The sequence below is a fragment of the Ailuropoda melanoleuca genome, chromosome 1 (assembly GCF_002007445.2).
Source record: "Ailuropoda melanoleuca isolate Jingjing chromosome 1, ASM200744v2, whole genome shotgun sequence".
Classification (NCBI taxonomy): domain Eukaryota; kingdom Metazoa; phylum Chordata; class Mammalia; order Carnivora; family Ursidae; genus Ailuropoda; species Ailuropoda melanoleuca.
The window spans coordinates 7315530-7341642 of record NC_048218.1 but is presented as its reverse complement, the minus strand read 5'-3'; the positions used below and the strand labels follow the sequence as shown (position 1 = coordinate 7341642).

Below are 26113 nucleotides of genomic sequence, written 5' to 3'. Positions count from 1 at the left end.
GCACCCCACCTGAGCTCTGTGGGGATCTCAGGCTGCCTGCTTTGTGCACACGTAATAGGCTTCTGGGTCTTGGCATTCCTCAGAGACCAGGTTCTGGCAAATAATTATGGCCCAGGCTCCCTTCCTTTTAGGAGCTCGTATGCCCTTATGGGCTTATGCAACTCATCAATGCTTAGAGGCAGAACTTGTCTTAGAGGCCTATCACTCCATGCACACATATGTTAGTTGCTGGTGACTAAGGGTCCCATGTGGCCTGGCCCATGGTGGGTGAAGGCTCAAGGTATTCATTCTCCAATTTCTGGCAATATGATTCATCAGGGAGAGGGGGCACAGGGTGGTGGGGTAAATTCCACCTAATTTGTTTCTCCTGGATATTTGGCCCGGGCAGCATCCCTTTTGCATTTCAAAGTGTGGACAAGACCCCAGAGACTGTTTGGATTCCATTTGACATCAATTACCTTGGTCAAGCTGCATCCTAGGGCCACCTGAACAGCTGTCCGACTGCATTTCTCATTTCGGGCTTCTCCCATCCAGGGCTTGTTAAGGCCCATTAGTCGGTTGTTCGTCTCTTATGAGCATATCTTTTTAGAGGGCAAGGTTGTGGCTACCACACAGGTATAAACTCAGGAATGACAGAAACAGATATCTTGACTGTTGTGGTGTCATCAGGGAGCCACTCTACTGCTCTAACTGGAATGTTATTAATATGATGAGGCTCTGTTTTTCTTGTCGTTACTTTTTGTTTGAGAAGAGGTACGTGAACCACAGGGGAGGAAGAGGAGGAGGCCTGGTGAGTGCTGCCCAGGCAGGTGTAGAAGGCGGCAGGGACAATGTTCAGCTCGGGCAGAGAGAGTCAAACCTTTCACTGCATGCCTCCAAGCCCAACATCAGAGTGGAAGGGATTACTGTGCCCTTCAGTGTGACAGCTGGGGTTTTTTCTGAGATGACCACAGTGGTGTATGAACTTGCCCTTCCACCATGGTGGAATGGGGTCTTGGCTTCCTCGAGTCTAGGGTAGGCGTGGGGACTGGCCAGCACAGTGTGGTGATGAATTTCTCAGTTCCGGGTGCTGCCCCTCACTGAGCAGCTGGGGCTTCTCACCTCTTGGAAGTGCTGTCCTGTGAGAGGTGAGCCACCTGGAGAGGTCCACACTGTGAAAAGCCCATGTCCTTTGGATGTCCTGGGCCATGGACTGCCACTTAGAGACAAAACAAGCTAAGGAAACTGAAGCATCCAGCTGATGACCCAAGGATCTGAGACACACCATCCTGGCATACCTTCCCCAGATTCCTGACTCACAAAATGATGAGCAAAATAAATGATTGTGTAAAGCCTCTAAGTTTGGAGGGGCTTCACATGGAGCGACACATTAACTGGGACATTTAGTCAAGACAGGACTGGTCACACAGCTGGGTTGGGGAGGAGGCTGTAACAAAAGATGCCCAATGAAATGGTAGATCAAGATTTCAGCTGCTCTCCAGGTAAAAGTGAAGAGAGGGGTCTGGTATACCATCCCTATGCCCCAATCTTGCTTGTCCCGATGAGGCCTTGATCTTGCTGCCTTTGGGCATGAACAGGGCACTTGGAACAATGAACATACATGATCCACACCCCCAAGGTCTCAACATTTGTTTCGCCACTTAGCAAATGCCTACTAAGTGTGTACCTACTAGGCCCACTGAGACAAGAGGAGCCAAACAGGCACAGGCTGAGCTCTCAGGGACTTACAGTGCAGTGGACAGTCCCAAGAAATCCCTGCGTATCTCCCAGAGAGGAAGACCATGCAGACTGGAGTCACTGCCCAGGAGTGGGGTAGCAGTGGAGTAGGGGTGGGCATGCTAGGAGTTTGGTCTTTAGACCTGCTCATGTCCTGGTCTGTCTGTACCATCTCTGCCTGCTAACACAGTGCTCTGGGACGTCCTACTTCATGGCCAGCTTGGAGAGAGACCCAACCAGGCCTAGTGGAGCCACCCTGCTGAGGAAGTCAGTGACACCCCACCAGCTAGTTTCCTCCAATGTCAGCCAGTGTTGAGCCCCTGCGGGCCTTGCCACCTTGGCTAATGTTCTGCTGCCCCCTCCTGGCTGGATCCTAATGACCCCGTTACCACATGGGTAACGATGGCTGGTGCTGGCTTCTTTCTCTCAACCTGAATGGACGAATATGCTGGATCATCTCAGAATGTTTGATATGTAACTGACAGTATAACTTTCAATTCAGTATTATAATTGAGTGATTATAATTGTAGCTTGCAATTATAGCAAGCAAATACCAAATTGCAAAAATCTAATTTTGTACTAAATATTATAATCTCTGCGCCCCTGTTTTTTCAGTTAGAAAATAGGACTATTATTATTGATTGTGCAGGGCTGTAAGGGTGAAAGGTAATGTATACGGAATACCCTGAACCTATATGTTAATGTGCTAATGAGTAGCTGTTGTTATCGCTGTGGGTGTGCCCATGATACAGTGAGTCCAGAAAGGAGAGGAGTCATCTGCTTGCCTTCAGCCTGTAAAAGTGGAAAAACAGTGTTTTTTGAGACTAGCCTGGTGGGAAAGAAGCTGGAAATGAGATTTAAAATGCACTGACTGTGGCCTTCAACAAGGGTGCTCTGTCATCAGTTTACCCGCTCTGGTAGGGACAAGCATGGTTTGAAGAGCTGGTCTTTTCATTTTCTTGTCTTTGGGATTCCTTGATGCTGGAGTGCAGGGAGGAAGAGCCTGGTCTGCTCAAAGCATCCTTTGGGGATGGAAGTTATCTCTGAAGTCTTCTTTCTAGACATTACTTAAGCATTTTGAGAAAATGAAGGATGAAGTTGTGATTTAGGAAAATTGTAGCTCAGGCAATTGTTGAGAAGACCCCAAATAATATATTTCTTTATAAGAGAAGAAAGATCATATTGTCTGAGCAAAACTTGTGAAAAGATGTGTGCATTATGCTGGCTAAAGAAAGCCTAAAGTGACATTCAGGAAAGCATTAGCTGTGAGAGATGCTGGATGTTCAGTGTCCCCCCTCTACTGTACTCTTCTGAGTCCTCTTGGATACAGTGTCCATCCATCTTATGGGTCCTTCCCAAGTGATGAATGTGAAAGCGCTTGCCTTTCTGTGGGGTATATACTGATCTTAGGTGGCTGAATTATAGCCTGCTGGTTTTAAATAGCTGGGTCACAGTAAGGAATAATGATAAGACAAGAGGACTTCTTTAAAAAATGTAAATTAATGACTTTCAAAGAAATCACTTATAAGGCTGTGCTGAGATGTGAGCAGGATAGCATGTTTTGTCAAGATGTCAGATGATGTGATTTGGTAGAAGAAACCACTCAACCATAGATGGAAGGAAGTACCAGATCATTCCAGCAAGCAAAGAGTGAGCTTTCAAACTATGATGCAACTGTGAACCAGTAATAGGTGTTTCAGTGGCTGCTGTAGTCATTTGAATGGCAAACTATGAAGGTCCTACTCTTTCCATTCCTCCATTTACCCTCCCATCTGCTCATCCATCTGCCTGTCCATTCATCCACCCACCCACTCATCCATCCATCTACCTGCCCACCCATCTTCCTGTCCATTCACCCACCCAGCCACTCATCCACTACTCACATACTCATCCATCCACTCACCCACTCATCCATCCATCCATCCATCCATCCATCCATCCATCCATCCATCCAACAAACAAGCATTGAGAACCAACTAAGTGCCAAGCCTTGTGGAAGGTATCGGGGGCAAAGATAAATGAAATGATCTTTGGCTGTGAGGAGTTTATTGTCTACTGAGTAAGACAGAAGAGTTAAAACACAGTGCAGTGCTAGTTTAGGAGCTCTGACGACCTAGCTTCAGAAGCCAGCTGGGATCAGGGGAGTTGGGGAAAGATGTTTGAGCCCCTCTGGTGGCTCTGGATTCACATTCCATGAAGAAGGAACAATGTTTTCAGAGTCTAGGTGGCCTGGGAAGGTGCGTCCTGTCAGGGGAATGTGGACATTTAATAAGGAGTGTAATGAGGTGGAATATTGATCTGGAGAGCGTCCTGGGCCCAGAACCTGCCATTCCTTATAGGCCCATTCAAGGAGTTTGGACATAATGCTCCTCAGTGCTGATTATTAACGTGTGCTCCAATCACAGTGGTGATTATTAACCTGTGATTATTAGCCAGGGGCCCCAGGGCACTTGGGCTTGAAGCGCAGGCTTCTGAACCTCTACTCCTGCTGTATCAGGGCAACTTTGCTTTGGTCTGATTTAAATATTGAGCTTCTGCTTGAGAGTTCCTTCAGAGGGAAGTTTTTGCAGCTTGTTTGAAACCCACTGGAGTGGATGATAGGGCTCCGGGTATGGCTTTAGTCAGGGAGTTGCTTTAGACAATGCCTCTGGGGTAATGTGGAGAGCGGTTCCAGGGGAATCAGCAAGAAGCACAGATGGGGGCTCTTCCTTTGGGTGCCTGAAGGAATGGATGCATCTCCATGGGTTTCTGTTGGGCATAATGAGTGCTAAGTGGGACAGATGCATAAAGGGCTAGAGGAATGCAGGTGATGGATTAGTAACTCTAACAGACGCAACAGTGATACTGGGCAGGGATCTCATTAGGAAAAGTGGGATGAGGAGTGATGGTGCCCTGTCTTGTCTCAATATCTGGCAGCCTCTGGGAAAGAATGTAACCTAGGTATATTTTTATGTCACTTCTTTTGTTCACCTCATAGTGTTTGGTGATCAGCGTCACTTGAAAGCTCAGCTAGACTCAGAGACAGCCTTCATGCCTCCCTGGAGAGAGCTGGCTGGCCATGCTACCAGGTTTCTTCTGGTTGAGCTGGAGCTGAGGTGCTGTGGTCAGGCAAAGCCAACTCCATGCAAAATGGACGACTGAGAACATGAATGCTTCGTGTTTAGGAATGTTTCTTTCATTTAAAATTGGACTGTATCATGTTGTTATAGCCCTCAGACCAAGACACTTTGAGCTATGGCAAGTGGTAAGATGAGCTGCCCTGAAAGTTCATAGGTCCCTTTCATTATTTAAAGTTCCACAAGGTGCAAATGGCAAATGGGTATGGGTGTAAGTTGGGTCCTGCTTGGGTGGGCAGGTGTGGGAAGGAGCAGAGCTGACTCATTGCTGGGATCTGGCCATAGGCAGAGCCTGGGGAGAGGTGGAGGTGGGGAGGAAGAGAGAGAGGGAAAAGGAGAGAGAGGGGAGGAGATCATTTCAAACCTGTGATACTTTCCTTGGATTATATGGTGGGAAGTTCAACATCCTGACTGGTCCTGTTGCAGGATATGGTGCTTCAAAAACAATTTATATTCCCACCTGTAAAAAAGTCTGACTCTATGGACACACACACACACACACACACACACACACACAAAGAAGAAACCAAGGCCATATCAAATTTTTTTTTTATTGTTCCAGTCAAAAAAAAGAGGAACACCTCAGTATGTAAACAGTTTCCCTAACACAGCGAGTTCTTAAAGATATATTTTTTTACTCTAAAAAAATTTGGCATTGTAGTGATTTCTCAATACATAATTTGTGCTTTCGCATGTAGCATGCTTTCGTCTCATTGTCCGTGCACAGATGTACTTGGAGTTGAGTAAAGGGAGTTACAAAAAGACCAAAAGATGGGTCAGGAGCCAAACCAGTACTTGAGCCCTTCCTGGCTTTCCTTTCCAAAAAGCATGGTGGGAAAGTTGACAACACTGACTTCGGAAGCAAATCTTAGTTACTCATCACAAGGAAAAGTCAGAAGCCTTGGTAGGATGTTTTGAAAGATGAATTTTCTTATTATCTTTCTGTTCATGTCTAAAGGATCATCTAAAGGTTTTGCTGAATGAAACTTTATCTTGCTCATGTGTTGTTTAATATCTATAATTCTCTCCTATAGCAACCCTTGTTTTATGATTTTGCTGGACATGTAGTTTACTACTAATTGCTGTTGAAATTTCACCAATGATTTATTCTATTTTTCACAGATGCACTGAATCATTTCAAAGTGCTTGACAGTTTTGTTAAGAATGTTTTGCTTTTTTCCAGTGAAAGTTATTTTTTAAAAAAACTCAATCCTGGGGATTCAAGAACTTTTTAAATCTTATGGTGGGTTTATTAATAAATGCTACCCTACTATTCCTACCTTAGTTTGTCTTCCTTAGCCTGAAACCCCAAGTCTTCTACAATTTAGCACCAGTTTTCAAAATGAATATTTTATCAAATCCTACAATAAGCCATCCCATCCCATCTAGGCTGGCCTAGGCACCACCCCCCACTCTTTATTTGTGTATGTCGCTCTTTGGACTCTCTCCCATGCTGGTTCCTCACACTGAAAGGAAGACTTTCTTCTGGGTCTGTATCTTCCAAATCCCAGCCAGTCTCCAGGAATGTCAGGACAAATGTCCCTCTCTTTCCCAGGAAACCATTCCTGATTACTTACACAGAAGCTGATCTGCTTTCTTTCAGAACAGTTGCTGTACCCTCCCTATTAGGTTGTCTTATTTCTAAAACTAGAGTAAGTTAATATTTCTCTTTATGCCTCAGTGTATTTATAAAGTGGGAGTCAACATTTGCTCACAGGGCTTTTGTGTGGTTCAATTCACTCAGCACAGTGTGGTCACATGGTAAGAGCTGGTTGCCATGAGAGGTTATGTAGGCTTGTGGAAGGCAGAGGAAGATGTCACTATTTCTTGGTCTTTACAGCCACCTGCCTAAGAAATTGCCTACTATACTACAAGTGTTCATGGGTCAATACTCAGTCAAGCAAATGTCAATTTAGAACAATAAAATATGGGACATCCACTAGCTTTCAGAATATTTTGAGTGGAGTTCTGTCCTTGTCTAATTTTAGTTGGCAGCTTAGATCCCTGAGAATGGAAATGCAAATCCTGCCTGCTCCCAGCGTTAGTGAATTTCACGCACCTTGAAAACGAAACATTTTATTTCTTTGTAGAATGTGAGCATTTTATCAAAAACTCAAGTTCCTAAAACTCTGGGAACAATGTTGAAAGTCAAATATGTCTGTGCCTTGTTTCTTTTGAGAAGACTTTTATTCTCCAGGAGTGGATACAGGAACTGGAACAGATGGGGACTTCTGCCAACATGCAGCACCATGACACCCCAGCTTGATGAGTTGGTTCTAAGAGTGGCTAGGCTTTGTTTTGTTTAAATAATTCCTAACAGTTCTGTGTGATGGTAAGAATGAGAACTTCCAGGTCAGTAGAAAGATGAATGTCTAAATAACATGCAGCCCTCAAACCAGATTAAGGTTTATCCTCAGTTTTATAGATTCAGGATTAAAAAGACTACGGAAGTTTAGGTACTGCTTTGGACTTTTGAACTAGTGAATTTCCAGAATAATTTTGTTTCTCTCTCAGGAAATGGCTACAGAGTGACTCATATTTTATTAGGCCTTATTAAATATTTCAGGCCTTAGTGTTGTGCTACTTTATTAGGAAAGGCAAATACAATGAATAACCTTCCAATTAATAGTGGAAAAGAGTGATATGCCTGACATAAAACAGTTGAATTAAAATGTTATGGTTTAAGCTCTTTGGCTCCCTAATCATGTTCTACTTGATTTAGTATTAATTTTTTTTTGTCCTGGGGTCCTAGATACATGCTTCAGGGAAGGTAAAGATGGATTTAGGTTAAAAGCAAGTTGCCAATAACCTGCTGGAGCTGATTGAACTATTCATGGGTGAGCAAGCAAGATGTAGTCATGCACTTATTTTCTATCAAAGACGCCAACCTGTTTGGGGGCTTTTATCTACGGTAGAGGAGACTATAGTGCTTATCTCATAACACTTCGTTTGTCTAGGAGGCACCTAACTCATAACTTGTCTATTTGCTATGGGGGTTAGTGATGGTAGAGTAGAGGAGAGAAGGATATGTTTGATGAGGAGATCCTGGAGGCAAGTGTATGGATGGTGGTAAAATTTCATTGCTGCTAGCATACGAATTAGTGAAACTATTAAAAGCAACTAAGACTTAAAGCTAAACCATCTCAGGCTATCTGGATTAGGAGTGGTATAGACTGGAGCTGCTATTAGAATCATAGAAGCAGAGACTGGGGGATTTAAATGCTTGTTGACAAGGAAACAAAGAGCAGACATTTTCTGAAGCTCACATGCAATGTTCACCAAGATAAACCACAATCTGGGCCATAAAACACACCTTAACAAACTTGAAATAATAGAAATCATATAACGTCTTCTCTAGCCCACAATGGAATTAAACTAGAAATCCAACAAAAAGATAGATGGGAAATCTCAAAATACTCAGAGATTCAACAACACACTTCTAAATAACACGTAGGTCAAGGAATAAATCCTAAGATAATTAAAATTTTTTTTGAACCAAAGGAAAATAAAAATGTAATTTATCAAAATTTGTGGAATGCAGTGAAAGCAGTGCAGTGAAAGCAGTGGGAAGGAAGAAATAAAATTATCTTTGTTTGCAGATGACAAGAATGTCCACGTAAAAAATCTGAAAGAATAACAAAAAACATCATAGCAAGGTTGCAGGACACAAAATTAATATACAAAAAGTCAATCATCAATGAACAAGTGGAATCAGAAATTACAAACACAATACCATTTACATTAGCATTCCCCCAAATAAAATACTTAGGTGTAAATCTAACAAAATATGTACAAGATTTATATGAGGAAAATTACAAAACTCTGATGAAAGATAAAAGATGAACTAAATAAATGGAGAGATATTCCATGTTCATGGATAGGAAAACTCAATATTGTCAAGACTTAATATTGTCAAGTTCTTTCCAAATTGATCTACAGATTCAATGCATTTCCAGTCAAAATCCTGAAAGGTTAATTTGTGGATATCAACAGACTGTTTTTGAAGTTTATATGGAGAGGCAAAAGACCCAGAGTAGCCAACACAATATTGAAGAAGAACAAAATCGGAGGACTGACACTATCTAACCTCAAGGCTTACCATAAAGCTAGAGTAATGAAGACAGTGTGATATTGGTGAAAGAATAGACAAGTAAATCAATGGAACAGAACAGAAAGCCCAGAAATAGAACCCTGTAAGTGTAGTCAACTGATCTTTTGCAAAGGTGCAAAGGCAATACAGAGAAGCAAATGTAGTCTTTTCAACAGAGGTTCTGGAAAAACTATATACATTCACAATCCCCCCTCCCTGGGTCTGGACATAGACCTTAAATGCTTCACAAAAATTAACTCAAAATGATTTGGATGTAAACTACAAAATTATAAAACTCCTAGAAGATAATATATGAGAAAACCTAGATGACCTTGGTTATGGCAATGAACTTAAAAATACAAATCAAAAGCATGATCAATCCATGAAGGGAAGAATTAATAAGCTGGTGTCATTAAAATTAAACATTTTTGCCTTGCAAAAGATACTGTCAACAGAATGAGAAGACAAACTACAGATTGAGAGAAAATATTTGCAAAAGAAATATCTGATAAAGGACTGTTATCCAAAATAGTAAAAGAACTCTTAAAACTCAACAAGAAAACAAATAGCCTGATTAAAAATGGCAAAGACCCAAACAAGCACTTCACCAAAGAAGATGTACAGATGGCTAATAAGTGTATGAAAATATGCTCCATACCATGTCACCAGGGAAATGCAAATGAAAACAACAATGAGATACCAGGGCACACCTATTAGAATGGCCAAAATCTGAAACACTGATAACACCAAATGCTGACAAGGATGTGAGGAAACAGCTCTCATTCATTGTTGGTGGGAATGCAAAATGGTATAGCCACTTTGGAAGACAGTTGTGCAGTTTCTTACAAAACTAAACATAGTTTTATCATATGATCCAACAATTATGCTTATTGGTATTTACCCAAATGAATGGAAAACTTTATGTCTAACAAAAACCTGCACACAAATGTTTATAGCAGCTTTATTCATCATTGCCAAAACTTGGAAGCAACCAACAGTATGTAAATGAATATATAAACCATGGTACATCCAGACAATAAAATATTATTCAGCCCTAAAAAAAATGAGCTATCAAGCTATGAAAAGGCATGAAGTACTCTTAAATGCATACTACTAAGTGAAAGAAGCTAATCCAAAAGACTATATGCTGTATGATTCCAACTGCATGACATTGTGGAAAAGGCAAAACTCTAAAGATGGTAAAATGATCAGTAGTTGTCAAGGGTTGGAGGTAGGTAGAGATAAATAGGCAGAGCACGGAATTTTTAGGTCAGTGAAACTATTTTGCATGATACTACATTGGTGGATATGTGTCATTTTATGTTATGCATTTGTCAAAACTCATAGAATGTACAACACCAAGAATGAACCCTAATGTAAACTATGGACTTTGGGTGATAATGATGAGTCAATGTAGGTTCACCATTTGTAACAAGTGTACAACCCTGGTGCAGAATGTTGATAATTGGGGAGGTTGTGAATGTGTGGGGTCAGGGGGATGTGTGAGAACACTTTGTACTTTTCACTCAATTTTGCTATGAACCCAAAACTGTGCTAAAAAAATAAAAAAGGTTATTAGTTAAAAAAAAGATGAAAAAACTATTTTTGAGAAGTCCAATGATTTATCCAAGACTATCTAACTCATCTGGGTATGGAACCATGTAACTGATTGGGGGAGGTAAGTGTGTGTGTGTGTGTGTGTGCATGTACACTTGTGTATATGTATATGTGTGTATATATGGAGAGAGAGTGTTGTTGCATTTGTTAGTTAAAGTGTTAGTTACAAAGGGCTGGAAACACTACTTCCATGTCATGCCACATTCAGGGGAGACTTCTTTCTTTTGGAAAAGGAAAAAAAAAATATATGGAAGGTACGAATAGAGGGGAACCATGGAATAACAAATGACATGTTTTGTTGATGTCTGCTGTAACAGAACTGGAAAATAAGGTAGAAGAAAAGTCTTCCCAGTGTGGTTGTTCAGGTTGTGGAAAGTTCTCATTTACTCACTAATGCCTCCTATGGACATGGCCCACTGACTGGGCAAGCTATAGACCAGGTAAGCTGATCTGGCCTGATTTGCACAGTGTGGGCAGGACTTAGAGATTTGAACGTTACCATCCTATCTCTGAAAGCAAGCCATCCTCTTGAGGAAAATTTCCATGTCCAAAATGTCCCTGAGGTTGGCATCTAGGGGGATTGATGGGTTCATAGGTCCAGACTGAATTTAACTTTGAATGTTTTAGTGCTAAATTCTACTTGATCTTTCATGCCAACGTAAAGAAGTCTGTTCTCAGGTTCAAAGCCAGGTGGAAAATAACAAGTTCATGGAGAAATAGTATTCTGGAGTCTTTGCATCCTGGGGGCAAAAATGAACATTGGAAATCAGGTTTTCCAAAAAGAAACTTTTTTTTTTCTAAAAGAATTTTTAAGTAAAAAATTTTAAAATTTCTTTTCTTTATACTTGGGCTTATTCTTGAAACATAATTGAGGCAGAGCTTATTTAATGATTAATAATATAGCAGCACTCCAGCTATCTGTTACACCAGATAATGTGAATTTAGTTTTGGAATCTCTCTCTCTCTTTTTATTTTTTTTTTAAAGATTTTTTATTTATTTATGTGACAGAGAGACAGCCAGCGAGAGAGGGAACACAGCAGGGGGAGTGGGAGAGGAAGAAGCAGGCTCCCAGCGGAGGAGCCCCATGTGGGACTCGATCCCGGAACGCCGGGATCACGCCCTGAGCCGAAGGCAGAGGCTTAACGACTGCGCTACCCAGGCACCCCATCTCTCTCTCTTTTAAAGGCAAATGTGATTTGGTGTGGGTGTGTATGTGAGATGGGGATGATAAAGAATAGCTTTTTTAGGAGCAGTTTGGCCATCAAAGTGCATACTATCCTAGGAAGAAGGGATAGTAATATCTTCCACCTGGCCACTGAATGAGTACCTGTTTGCCTGGGCACTGCCCCGTATCTCCTAGGATTCCCTGAAGGCTGTCTGCAGGTGGACCAGCCTTTGGGAACTCCAGCCCTTTGGGGCCTCTGCCAGTTCTCAGAGACTCCATGGGAAGGTCTATGCTGATAGGCTGCAGGTTGCCATGGCAGCAGCCATGCAGGCCTGGGTAACCAGGCACCACATGGGTGCTTGGTTTTTCTCCAGAGCACAGTCTGTACAGACAGTGGGGGAGGAAAGGCCACTTTGCCAACACAGGCATATATTTAGGTCATCATTTCAGAATCCTGTACACATGTGGGAGTTCACTGTTGTTCCTGTATGACTCTCATTTTAGAAGCTGATCCACTGAGCTGAATAAGGATATTCAGGATTGACTTTGGCAAGATGGATAGCCTAACTGCATGTTGCAAGGGACAAGAAGATTCCCCTGGAAAAGTCCAGCTGTCCCTTTGGCGCAAGACCTCACTTAACTCTCTGCTCAATTATGGGCTGATGTCATAATGCCCAGCCATCACTCATGGGCTTTCAAGGTGTATATGGAGGGCAGAAATGAAGAATTCTGCCTTTTTGGTCTCAGGTGGTCAGACTGTGAACATATTACATGCTTAATTAAAATTGGTGGTGGACAATTAGATGGTAAGAGATGGGACTAGCCTAAATAATGGGTTCTTGGCTGTCACTCAAGAATGGAACAGAAACTCAGAGGAAGGTGCCTGGAAAGATGACTTTTGGTGGTGAGCCAAGGAAGGAATTCAGAAAGAGGAGCTGGGTAGAGTGCTTGAATGATGACCTGTGCTGACATGATAACCCTGTGGGCACCTGGGGACAACATAAATTGTGTCTCCAAGTGTTGCAATCTAGGGGAGTTCCTTGCAAATAAAAGGGAGACTCTTGACAATGCTGTACTTGTTTGTTGGTTCCTGTTAGAGGAAAGAGAGGGTACATAAAATTTCTTGGCCAGGGCAGAGTTGGATTGGTCGAGGGGTAGGTTTGAACATATTAGACCCCCTTACTTAAAAAAAGGAACAGGGTCAGACCATCTACGGTGATGGTTGGGATTGCCTGATGAACCAATTGAGTTTGTACTCATAGCATCATGATATTAAAAAGTGAGAATTTCCAGAGGTGAAGAATTAAATATGTAAAGGGGAAAAAAAATCATCCAGGTAATCACCATGGGAAAATGAGAATTTTCTTTAGACTTCCTACACTTACTCCATTTACACAGTAGTATTGTTTGGTTTTGACTTATGTATGGGAGGGACACCCCTGTGCATAGGGGATTCAAAAGGTCTTACTTCAGTTCTTCTAGGGAGAGTTATCACCCCTGATCTAGGTGTGTGCTCTGTAGGATCAAGGATGCTGGCCAAGATAGGATCAAAAGACACAGAGTCCCTTTGTCTTCTGAGGGAGGGTGTCATTGTCTATATGAGCAGGAACCAGACCTGGAGGGAGAGGTCACCCAGAGAGCCTGCAGCAGGTGGGCATGGCCAAACTGAACCAAGGGAGGGTTGCTCACATCCACTCCCACTTGTAGTAATGGCTGAGAGATAATGTCAGAATGGCACCAACTGGATCTGAGAATAGTGGCCATGGAGCCAGAGGTTCTGATCATGTATAGCTGATGAAAGCTCAGCTCTCTGTGCTCTAGTCAATCTAGTTCTGTAGCTGTGTTTAGTGCTGATAGACCCAACATTGATACACTCCATAAGGCATTCAGCCTGGACTAGGGTTTTAGGAGCCGAAGAGATCTGAATTTGGGCTCCTAGGGTTTCTTGCTCCTTTGGATGGATATATTATGATTTCTATCAGAATTTTAGAAATAATGATGCATTACATGTTTATTTCACTAGTGCCTGTTGGTAGTGGATATTTACATTGCCTGAGAAAAACAGCCCTTCGTATTCTTATAAAGATTGGCTGGTTGATATCACAGTATTTATGATCAGTGTTAATACAATGGGTGCAGAGTCTTAATCTTGAAATGGTCAATTACCCTTTGATTGTAGGAACATTTCATTCTCTGAAATCAAGATCTATTGCCTATGTGGTCACAATTCTCTGGCCAACCACAGAGCACATTAGGATTCACGACTGGGGGGTAGTATCTAAAATTAACTTTATAAAAGCTCTTTTCATTGGTGATAAACCTCCATCACTTAATCATGCTGACCATCTCAATGAGCTATTTTTGCATGTCTCAAAGTATTTTGCCCTTGTTTACTTCTTAGGACTCCCCTATTTGAATTAGGTGGATGCATCAAGCTTTCTTTTACCAAGGCAATGAGGCCAAGTAAAAGTTTGACTCCTTTTACATTTATTTAAGTTTTATGGTGTTGAACCTTGAGATTTCTTTTTTTCTCACTTAGCTATTATGCTGTTCCATGCAGTTGCAGGGTCATGAGCTTGTTACATCATCTATGTTGCAGATATTATAACTATTTAGATTTAGACACAGGACCAACTTTATCTCAGTTTCCATCATTTATCTTTCAGCAGTACATCACAATAACTTGCAACAAAAAATTTTCCCCCGCCTAATTTCCAGAAAAGCACTCATAAGAGAACCTGATATATATATTTTTCCCAATAGAACTAAAGAGATAAAGAACTTCACTTGTCTGACCTATGTCTGGTGTTGGAAATGCTTTCTTAGAACACAAGTGAGTTCAGCTTAATAATACTAAAGAATGTCATTTAATATTGGCTTGTCTCAAAACTCCATTGTTTGGATTTCTTGCATTCAATATTTCTGTAATTACCAATCTTTATCTCATGCTTCGGATTCAGAAAGTGACAATCTGGCAACGCTTTACTACTCTGTTTCTCCCTGAGCTCTTTTCAAAGAACCTCTTGGTTTTCCAAGAGAAGCATTTAGTTCTTAATTCTCATGTTAAACTTTTTGCCAAGTGGCTGGAGAGAGCCAGAACTAAGACAGCTTGACATGAGCAATTGGTTCATCTTCCTCACACTGGTCAATTGCAGGCTAGAGAGAACTAGCCGGAAGACCTAGGCACAGCTCCATAGTCCAATGGAGCATAAGAGAGAAGATAAGTCAGGGAGGGGAAGCTGGTTTGATGCGTGGTAACCACTGCAAGTCCCGTTCACCCTGTTGGTCGGACACATGTGTCCCAACTATCTACATATTTAAACACCTACAGGTTCCAGCGATGGAATGTCTCAGTCACTGGACTGGGGATTCCCATTTCTTTTTTGTTTATTGAGGAATTGTTTTACCTTATCACTTTCTGAGTTGGCTGCTCAATCTTGGCTGGTTATTTATTTAATGCTCCAGGGGAATAGTTATGAAAAGGAAGGAGTCTTCCTTTGACACCTGACTATATGACTGTTTTTTTTTTTTTTTTCTGGGAACAGATCTATGAGTGACCACAGTGCATTTATATTGGGAAAGAATGTCATCATTCTTAGTTGTCCAGGAATCTCTTAGTAGTATAGTAAAATATTTAATAATTAGTAGTGCTTAATACATGAACAGTACTTAGTAGTACAGTATAGGGGTTGGCAAACTTTTCCTGCAAAGGGTCAGATAGTAATATTTTAGTCTTCTGGCCATATGGTGTCTGTCTTAAATACTCCACTCTGCTAGTGTAGTGTGAAAGCAGTCGTAGGCAATACACAAATGAATGGGTGTGGCTGTATTCCAATAAAATTTTATTTATGGACACTGGAATTGGAATTTCATGCAGTTCTCAGATATCAGAAAATATTCTTTTGTCTTTTCCCCCCAACTGCTTAAAAATGTGAAAGTCATTCTTTGCTCACAAGTGGTGCAAAAACAGGCAGTGGGCCAGAGTCTGTGAGTAGATTTGGTTTGCTGACCCTTTCTGTAGTAAATAGAGACCATGACTTAAGCCGTGGCCCCTGGATTTGAGACCAGGATCTATTATTACTAGACTTGTAACCTTGGGGAAATTACTCAGTTTGCCTAAACCCTAGTTTTCTTTTTATAAAATGTAAATTATGATACTCAAGCTCTCATGGTGGATTAGAAATAAATGACATAATTTATGCAAGTGCTCTGAATGTTCCCAAACACTGCACAATGTGGGGTATAATATTGTTTTGTTAATGTATTGTGTATTGATATTGTGCTTTGTCAAAATCTCTTCGTAGCCTTACAGAGCTTTTGACTTCTAGATGACACTGCATCAGAAATTTTCCGAGACATTAAGGGCAGAAATATTTGGAAGAGGTGTCTTTTACTCCATTTTAAATGAAAGGATTACATTTTCTTAAACAGGTTTACCATAAAGTCTAGAAACAAGATAATATGATTTTACTATACTGTAATGCAATCAATGAATCATATATTATGTATGTCCATCCATTGAAAGGAAATCATAGAGGATACTGTTTCCCATTTATGTAGGGCATTTAGTTTCCAACTACCCTTTTGGCTTTTCTGAGTCACATAGAGTATTACCCAAGTCAAGGAAAGAAAGACTGAAAACTAGTCAGACTATTGGCAAGCTATCTTGGAAATGACTATGAATATTTTGATTCTTTTTTATCTTGAATTACTCAGCTAATCAAATGATTTCACATTCTTTGGGTGAGTTCAAGTAGTTTTCTTATGGCATTTTTATAATCTACCAGCTCTCCCCGTTTCTAAACAGTCTCTGAAAATCCCAAAGATATTGGCTTGAATATAAATTTAAAAGCAAAGGGGAAAAAATAAGGAACCTGAAATGTAAGAAAATGTAGGGAGGGAAAGCATAAGGATGTGTTGGTCTGGAAACTTCAAAATTTAGGCTTTTGAATGAAGTCTTAAATAATTTTTTAATCAGAGTACAGTGAGAAATAGACATTTCCAAGCCCTAGTTTGGTTAAACCTGCAAGAGAAAATTGTGCTTCAGAAATATGTTGACATTTTTAGAGATAATAGCTGGATTTTTGTTAAGGGACATAAGATATTGAACTTGTCAATGGACCTGGCACTGGGGAACTAGGGACAGCACAAAAGAGAGAGATAGATAGAGGAAGGGAGTGGGGGAAGAGGGAGTTCCTTCTCATGGACATAGAATGGCTATCTTTTGGGTCAACAGGCTGGAATGCCATGTTATGAGGGAATGGATAAGCAATGACCTGGCATTACAGTGGTTGTAAATATGTTAATTCAAAAGAGTATCATTTGCCCAGGGGACAACCAAAAACATAAACAATTTTATTAGTTACATAAAGTTGACTTATAAACAAATAGGTTTTCCAGTTGGAAAGCATATTGGGGTGAGTGGAAGTGAGAATCGGAGGGTCTCAGCAGCCCTTGGGGTGGTCATGCTTCCAGCTGAGTCTACCCTTTTCTCCACATTAGGGTTCACTGTGGCAAACCGTAACCCTTTGGTTCAAAATTCTTATCCGGCTATCAGATCCCACCATGCTTTTATGGAAAGTGACTCAAACACACCAAACAAACAGATCAAAATATCAAGTTGAGAGTGATCCTCATTGGTTATGGGTATTGTTGCATTAAAATAGGCTTATTTATTTTCATAGCACTTGATTTCCTAACAAAGTGACTGTGTGAATGGGGACTAGATATGGTGGAACAGAATGAGTAGAAATTGTGGGCTTATCTTTGTCGTACAGTCTTAATGAAAAACACCATTCAATACTTGCTGCTTAGAAAATTCAGTCTTAATGAGCTTCTTTCAATTCCAAATTTTAACAGTTGACACAAAATACACTGTTAAACTGTGTTATCAATAATTGTAGAAAAATAGACATGTTTGATAGGGACATTCTAGGAAAAGTTTCTTCTGGAGCATCCTTGTTTAAAGATTCAGAGGCTCACGTTACAAAAGCGAGATTTGGTTCATGTTCTGTCTCCAACTACATTGACACCAAAGACAATGAAAAATAGGGAGAGACCTCACCCCCGGGTGCCCTGTCACAGATAGAGAACTAACACGAGTGCATGACCAAAGGGTTGTAAAGTTTCTTTGTTCAGTTGTGCTAAAGGGCCCCGAACTGCTCTTCCAACCAGACAACAGGGTGTGTGTTGTCCTTTGAGCCTTAGTAATGGATTAAAAAAAGGCCCACTGAGTTGTCAAGAGCTAAATTAGCAGACTTTTTGCAGCCCATGCTTCATCTTGCTTTGTGCTACCATGCCTTGCCCTGCAACTCTGGGGGTGCTGCAGGGTTAGCGCACCCAAGTCAAGGGCGCCTTTCATAAGGCTACAGCGAGGTAAGGCCACAGTACCTCCCCACAGCCTGGCAGGAAGTGTATGGGGCTCCCTCCTCCTCCTTGACTACAACCTCCTCCTTGGATTGTGTGGAAAGAGTAAATGATTCAACAGATATTCAATGCAAAACATGAAATGTTGGCAAATAGGAAAGGGCTATGGCCAACGGTTTTGTTTTCAGTTAAGTCCAAGTGCCAAGAAGCAGGTGTCCTGATGCGAGGTCTCAGAAGTGGGAGAAGAGAGACCCCCCATGTTAAACTGAGGAGCCACATGCCTTATCTCTGGGACATGCTTTTTAGTAGACAAGGTCCCCAAACTATAGCAAAGGCCTGCGCGATCTGGTCAGGGAAGTCAAGGGCAACAGGGAGTGAGTGATAGCTAGTTTGAGTTCTTTGACCTCCATGGCACAAAGCCTCAAACCGAGCACAGCCATAGCAGCTGAGAAGGAACTTGAGTTCAGTCAATGAATATTTATGATGGGTGACTGTTTTAGGGAACAAATAGTTTAAAATTGTGAAATTAATGTGAAAGATCTGTTACAGTGCAAAATTTCCACCTGCCCTTGAGATTTTGTCTGACATTCTCTTCCATTTATCTTTTTATTTGAAATTTTTTCATCTTGAATTTAGAGTTTTAGTACAAAATGCCTTCCTTCTCTTTCTCTCTCTTAATCTTTCTCTCTCATTTATCTTTGCAGATTAAAATAAATTAAGGCTGCAGTTTTTTGCTTGTTTTCTTCTGATTGGGAGACACTTTGGATTTGATTTCCCACCTGTGGCACGCTCTAGAGAGATTTCGTAGTCGCCTAGATTGTTCTAATCTCTGACTATTGAACTCTGGTCATTTCATAATAATAAAAGAATATGAATAATAATAAATACAAATGCAAGAAATGCTGATGGATAAGCTGGCAGGGACAGGAAGAAAGCCAGATGGAGTCAAGTTGTGTAAGGTGAATGATTACAATATATGTCTCCTACTACATGCCTTCATGAGTGTCATGGCTTTAGACTCAAACCATCTTCTGCTCAATTATCATGTCTCATTTTTAAGTCTGTAGTTTCTCACAATTACAGAGTGAAACAGCTGGAGATTCCATGGTTTTGCAGAAGAGTTTCCCAAACTCTTGTACTACAAAGGGTGACAGCTCATGTGAAAAGCATAAACACATCATTGGTGACATGCCAGAGAGTGTCCTCCCCCTGGAATATTCCCCCAGGCTATCAGTGAGGCTCCTGTTGCTAAAAAAAGAGACCTCAATTTTGTAAACATTTCACAGTATATCAACATATTTGTGGTGGGTTTTGCCATGTACTAGACCTCCTAACTTCCCCCAGACCTATGGCTTATTAGATTCAATGAAAGGATCAGCAAGGGAACAGTGGGGTACCCAAACACTACCAGTCTGGGACACAGAACAAAGGCCATGCACTAAGGGCCAGTGGTCAATGGGACCAAAGAAATTAAGAAAGCGAAGACATCAGAACAGAAATGCCTACTGTACATTGGGAATCTTTTTTTTTTTTTTTGCATCTTATTTCTAAAGTTATATATCTAAACCTACATTAATTATACATTTATGTACATTATTTAGAAGTTCTGTTCTACAGTACTTTTGTACATGCTGGGTTTTATTACTAACTGCGAAAAGAAAGTAATTATATAAGGCATAATATGTACAGTGTTTTGTCCTTACCTGACCTGGGTCCGATCACTGCAATACCTGTATGGGGCAAGCACCTCACCCTGTAGATGAAATTTATTTGAATCTATAAAATTGAGGGTTATACGCTATGTCTCACTGCATGAATAAATAGGCACCAGAGACCTAACTTGTCATATCCCAGGTAAAATCTTTGACACACTCTTCGAGTGATCTGGTATTGTACAAGACATGCAGGTAAGCAGCTTAAGTCCCTAGGAGTTGGATGTGTGGTATTTAGGGAAGAGAGCAAGCTTGGGCCACAAATGAGGGCACGTTGTACCTTAACCAAATCCGTGTCTACCTTGTCAATCTGAGTAACTGCGAGAGGGCAGGTAGATATTTTACACCTTGAAGATTTGTTTTCTGATAATGTCAAAATTAAATATAAATAAACAACCAAGTAAGAGAGACAAAAAAGAAAGAGAATGAGAGACAAGAAAAGGTTGTGTGAGGGGAGAGGAGAAGGAGCTGCCCGGCTAGGAGACTAAACTTTGGATTCATTCTCTAGGTTTGCCACATCACCATTCCTTTCTGTTTGCTCCTCGAGGTTCTTTTCTTCTTCTTCGGTCTCCAGTTCTGCATGTTGGTTGAGTTTGCTGGACACAGACCAACTCAGGGGCAGCTCCGCCCTGCTGGCTAGCTCAGCCAGCTCTTTGGCACTGAGAGATGGCGTGCTGGTCTCATAGGTCTCGTGGAAACTGTTGTAGTCGACCTCATAAAACCCGTCTTCCAGCGTCAGGACAGGTGTGAACCGGTAACCCCACAGGATCTCACTTGTGATGTAGGAGCTCCGAGCCTGGCAAGTCATCCCTGCAGAGAAGGGAACGGATGGAGGCTTTAGTATGTGTGAGTGTGGGCTTTCCATCAGTGCGGAACTCAGTGAGCTGGGCATGGCTGCTGGGTGCAGCTGGTCAGACTGTGTCCGGCACAGGGTGCTGCAAACGAGGAGGTGTTATTCATGTTGTAGACATACACTAACATGCACAGGAGCCTGTGCTGGAGCTTCCTGGCCTTCCGGGGGGAGTTCCAGGGGCAGCATGAGAAGTCTGGCTCACATTAAACCACACTTGCCTGCAAGGCCATGCACACACACAGGAAAGCATGTGTGCCCATGTACACAGGTGCACACTCACGTGGTTGTGCCTTGTCCACTTTTTGCTCTGGGAGAAACGGGAGGCCATGACTCTGGTCTCCCTTTGCTTTTAGAGGCTTTGCCTGAGTCCTACTGAGACTTGACCATTCTGGCCACAGACCTAGGATGAAGTTTGGCTTATGGAACTACACCTAGGTTGTCTTTAAGCTGAACGCCATGGATTACTGTTACTGTCCTACCACCATGCCATGCAGGCCACGACTGTGGCCCCCAAATGAGGTTGGAAAGGATGCCCACCTGACTTTGAGCTTTCCCCGGGCTCAGCGGGGATAGTTATTTAGTCTGTGTAATAATGTAGTGCTTTAAAGGCTTTTCCCCTTCTTAAAGAGAAGAAGCCCTTTCCTAATTTGCACAGAAATGCCATATGAGCTACTGGAGCCCAGGAGCCAGGAGCAGCTTTATTTTAATATGAAAGGACAGAATGAGGGAAACTCCACCCATGTCTTTAGAGAAGAAAACTAGGTAACTGGCTTGATATAAAATCTGGGGAATCATTGGTGCACTGCTCAAAGGGCTCTCTTATGAAACTTCTCAGGACATGGAAGCATCCCCTGAGTAGTTCCTGCAGGGATGACTTCCCCATTAGCTAAGCAGCCCAGGGCCTAGGGCCCACAACATTTTCAAGGACCCATGAAAATTCTTTTAAAATCAGAAGAAAAATGATAAACTTTTAGGTAAAAGAAAATGTTAATATAATCATCTTTATACTAATCTGATTGTAAAATGTAATATAATTAAACCATTTTTGGGATACACAAAGGTAAAACTATCTAAGACTCACAAAAGTCGTACTGTGGCCACTGTTCATTCATTCGCGAAAACAGCCAGGCAGTCAGGATGTCATTCACTGGGACAGCCAATAAGCTGTATCAGCCAACAGCTTTGTGCTGAATGCAGGTGGAGTGGGGGGAAGGGGACATATGTGGGTGTTTACACAGAGGGATGCAGAGTTACAGAATGTTCTCAGAGCATTGCACTTGGTCCTTGTGACTAGAAGAAGAAACCGGAGTGCCAGGGGGGTAAGTGATTCACCCCACTCAGTTGTCAGGGTCGGAGTCAGCATAGCCCTCACTCCAGCCCTGTGCTCTTCTTCTTCGTCCCCAAGCTGAATGCTACCCTCTACAGTGTCCCCACCGCTGATCCACAAAAGCCCCTTTCATGCCTCTAAAATAAGTTTTGCAGGACTTCTGGGTATTGAAAAGAAAAGAGACTGTCTTGCTTTTATTTCTCAACCAGTGTTTCTCTTCTGAATTGCCAGCTCTTTATCTGTGTTTGGGAGTGATGGGGGAAGACAGGTGATAGCAGGGACATGTGGGCTCAGAATGAGGAATACATAGGAAGTCAAGGGGAAAAGGTGATAAAGTAACTTTAACTTTTTTTTTCATAAAGGAAGTACATGTTTATTGTAAAGTGGAAAACAGAGGTAGGCAAATAAAATCCACCTAGACCTTCAGTTTTGGCTATATAAATATATATATATATATATATATATATATGCACATATATAAACCAGAAATAAAAAATACAATTATTAAAATTAAAATCTAAATGGATATTTAACATCATATTGAAATTGGCCGAAGAGAGAATCAGAAATTTGGGATATTGGTATCAAGAAAAACACTGGATACAGGCAAGAGAATGTCCAAGAGACAATACATATCTATTATTTAAGCCCCCGTCATGATACTTTGATATGGCAGCCTTAGAAAAACAAATACACTTACTGAATTCTATAGGAACAGTAAAATACCTTTCCATAGTACCATTTTAATAGGATTGTTTAATTTCTGTAATAAAAAGATGAATAAGCAAGATTTAAAGAAATGCTCATGGAATCTTTTCCAATTTTTTATTCACCTTGTGGTATCCTAATTCATTTAAAAAGGGATTTTTTACTATTATATTTTACTATTATACTATTTAAATACTATTAATGTATTTGCCCAGCAGTACAATATTAAAAAGAGTTCCTAGTTGTAAGTTGATAATTTTCATTCTTTTCAGAAGGATTCCTGTCTTACCTACTGGCATGGGTTCCAGTCCATTCTTTAAAGATGTGATTTTCATTGAACTTGAAAAAGTAACAAAATAAAACCAACAGAGTTTGCATCATAGGAAAGGCAGAGCTGCCAAGATTCTATCCGTATGTATGTATGTTGTGCTTGTTTTCCATATCAGGACGATCATCACAGAGTCCCCCTGCAGTAGGTTTTTTAGTGAGTAAAGTTCTCTCTGGAAAAAGAGATGCTTCTTTTGGTGAAGAGCGAAACGTAAGAAATCTGGTTGATCTCTGGTTCTGATCGCCTTCCGCTCTCTAGGCATCCTGGCTGTCTTGCCATTTGCATTTGTACCTTTATGCCTGTGTTCATCTACCTGTTTTATCTAGAAGAGCCTTCCCCCCAGGGGGATGCAGCTCATCTGTGAAGAGCTAACTCATTTATCATCTCCTTTCTGGAGCGCTCCATGACTGACCATGCCTACTAGAACTTTTGAGACCAGGGACCCCCAACACTCCAGTGACACCTTATCCTGTCATTTGAAATTACCTCCAAGTGTCTGTTTCCCTTGTTGAATTGTGATTGCACTGGGGCTCGTCGGTCTTATTTATGTCCATGTTCCTGGAATTTACCACAGCCCTTCAACATTGTAGCTTCCAGCAAATACTCATTGTCAAGTGAAAAAACTCAACTTAGGGAAACTAGAGAAAAGCCGTTTAATTAAAATTGTTGATTGGAAATGTCTGAGATGCATTATTAAATAGAGAGATGGCTTGTGAGTCCTTAGAAAAGAAAGGGGGAGGTTTCTGCTTCCAGCATTATGCCAGTCTATCTGTGAAGGACCCTCGGCTAAAATACAAACTAGGTGCTGGAAAATGACAAAGTCCATAATTTTAATCAAAAATAATTCCAGTTAAAAAAGTAAGGGATAGGACTTCTGGTTCTGGCGAAGATGGGGTAAGTGCAGCTTTTCCCTCCTGCTGATTACAAACGACTAACTCTTCTAGACAAAGCCTTTCACCCGAAGACTCTGGAAAGTCTAACACTGGCAAGAAGATGGGGAGGGGTACCAAACGTGAAGATCGACTTCTTAGGGGGTACGTTTCTTGTTTTTCCATTTTCCTTTTCCATCATCTGGCTTTAACCTGAGAGTGGCCCCAGCACAGAACTGGGCAGCAGGTGCTGAAAACAAAATCTCAGGGAGAAACCCTGTCCTTCTGACCAGGGCACTGGGACAAGGTACCCCTCAGAGCCGGAGGATGAAAGTGGGGAGTCCCTGTCAGGTTCCCCAGTTCCCAGTGCCGCCCCATTGGGAACTGCTCTGCATATGGCACAGGCACCAAAAGCCTGGGGAAAATCTTTCTGGCCAGAAGACTGGGAAAGGGGATTGTGGACAAAGAGTTTGTGGTAGCGTTTTTCTCGTTTCTCACTGCTTTACTCTGAAAGTGACCTTGAGTGTGTGCAACCACGCAGAGCACAAGTGGCTAGCATTCAGAGGGAAATCCCATCCTTCTAGACAGGAGACCGAGCAGTGGGGGTGTGGGTGCTGAAAATGTGGGGAATCCTACAGAGGACAGAACTGGGGAAGAGAATTCTGTGAACGAATTCTGTGCATGAGCTGACACAAGTCCTGAGCTTTGCATGCACAGGGCAGAAAACAAGAAGAAAAGGTGAATTTCAGAAATTACGTGTTCCATAATATACAATCACATTTCTAAACAGTTTCTGTCAAAGAAGAAACTCTACTGAAATTCAGTAATACTTGGTACTGAATGATACTGAAATTCTAAATGTCATAATTATGGGATACATGGGAAGTGAGAAAAATGTATAGGTCTAAATGCTTATATTAGAAAAGAAGGAAGTCTGAAAATGAATGCGCAGAATATCCAACTTTTTTTTTTGCATGGTTCTGAGCTTTATTTTATTTTTTTTTGTTTCATTGTTCAACTCTTTCTTTTTTTATTGTAATAATATTTTTTATTATATTATGTTAGTCACCATACAGTACATCCCTGGTTTTTGATGTAAAGTTCGATGATTCATTAGTTGCATATAACACCCAGTGCACCATGCAATACATGCCCTCCTTACTACCCATCACCAGTCTATCCCATTCCCCCACCCCCCTCCCCTCTGAAGCCCTCAGTTTGTTTCTCAGAGTCCATAGTCTCTCATGCTTCATTCCCCCTTCTGATTAAGAATATCCAACTGGGGCGCCTGGGTGGCACAGCGGTTAAGCGTCTGCCTTCGGCTCGGGGCGTGATCCCGGCATTACAGGATCGAGCCCCACGTCAGGCTCCTCTGCTGTGAGCCTGCTTCTTCCTCTCCCTCTCCCCCTGCTTGTGTTCCCTCTCTCGCTGGCTGTCTCTATCTCTGTCAAATAAATAAATAAAATCTTTAAAAAAAAAAAAAAAGAATATCCAACTTAACATAGAAAAAGAACAGCAGGGTAGAGAGAGGTTGAATCACTATGTTGTGCACCTGGAGGTAATGTAACATTGTATATCAGCTCTACTCAAAGAAAAAAATTAAAAACAACAGGATGAACCCATGGGAAATAGGCAAAAAAGAACAGTGTATAAATTAATAAAATAGAAAACAAATGAAAAATAGAGAGGATTGATAAAGGCAAACAATGGTTTTTTGAAAACTCTAAGAGAACAGACACACCTCTGGTTAAGACTGGTCCAGCTTACATCTCTGGGGAATCTGTCCTCACAATCTCAAAAGAAATGACACTGAGTGTCACAGTTGTCACTGCAAGATGACATGAGGCAAGGTGGTACTAGGGGAGGAAGAGGTCTTCTGGAGTGTTCTTAGGTCCAGGCATGCCTTTGCCTTTATGCTTGGGAAGGCAATGCTTGATTTTCATAGCAGTGTTGTCTGGTCTAAGTTATTTCCCCAAAGCCCAAAGCTGAGTGCATGTGTGTGTGTGTGTGTGTGTGTGTGTGTGTATCTTTTTAAAAACTCTTTCATTTCATAATTTCTCCACTGAGAGCTTCTCTCTTTGGATCTCTGGTTAATCTTCCAAGAGTTTCACCTGCAGGAAAGTGATTAGAAACGGCCCATCTTTTTGGTGGCCATTTTGCTCCTTGTGTGAGCCTATGCAAGAGCAAGGAGTGGAGGGGAGGGAGCGCGTGTTATTAGTGGCAGAAGCAAAGCTCGCTCCATTCA

General features: G+C 41.5%; 1 protein-coding gene across 1 annotated transcript in view; it reads right to left on the bottom strand.

Moving 5' to 3' along the window:
- Window positions 1–19091: 19091 nt before the first annotated feature.
- KCNJ6 (potassium inwardly rectifying channel subfamily J member 6) overlaps window positions 19092–26113 on the bottom strand; it is a 250388-nt gene continuing 243366 nt past the window's right edge. Inside the window, exon 4 of the mRNA XM_034655619.1 lies at window positions 19092–20593. Coding sequence (XP_034511510.1) covers window positions 20268–20593 — 326 coding nt within the window. The 3' untranslated portion in view covers window positions 19092–20267. The remainder of the gene's footprint in view (window positions 20594–26113) is intronic.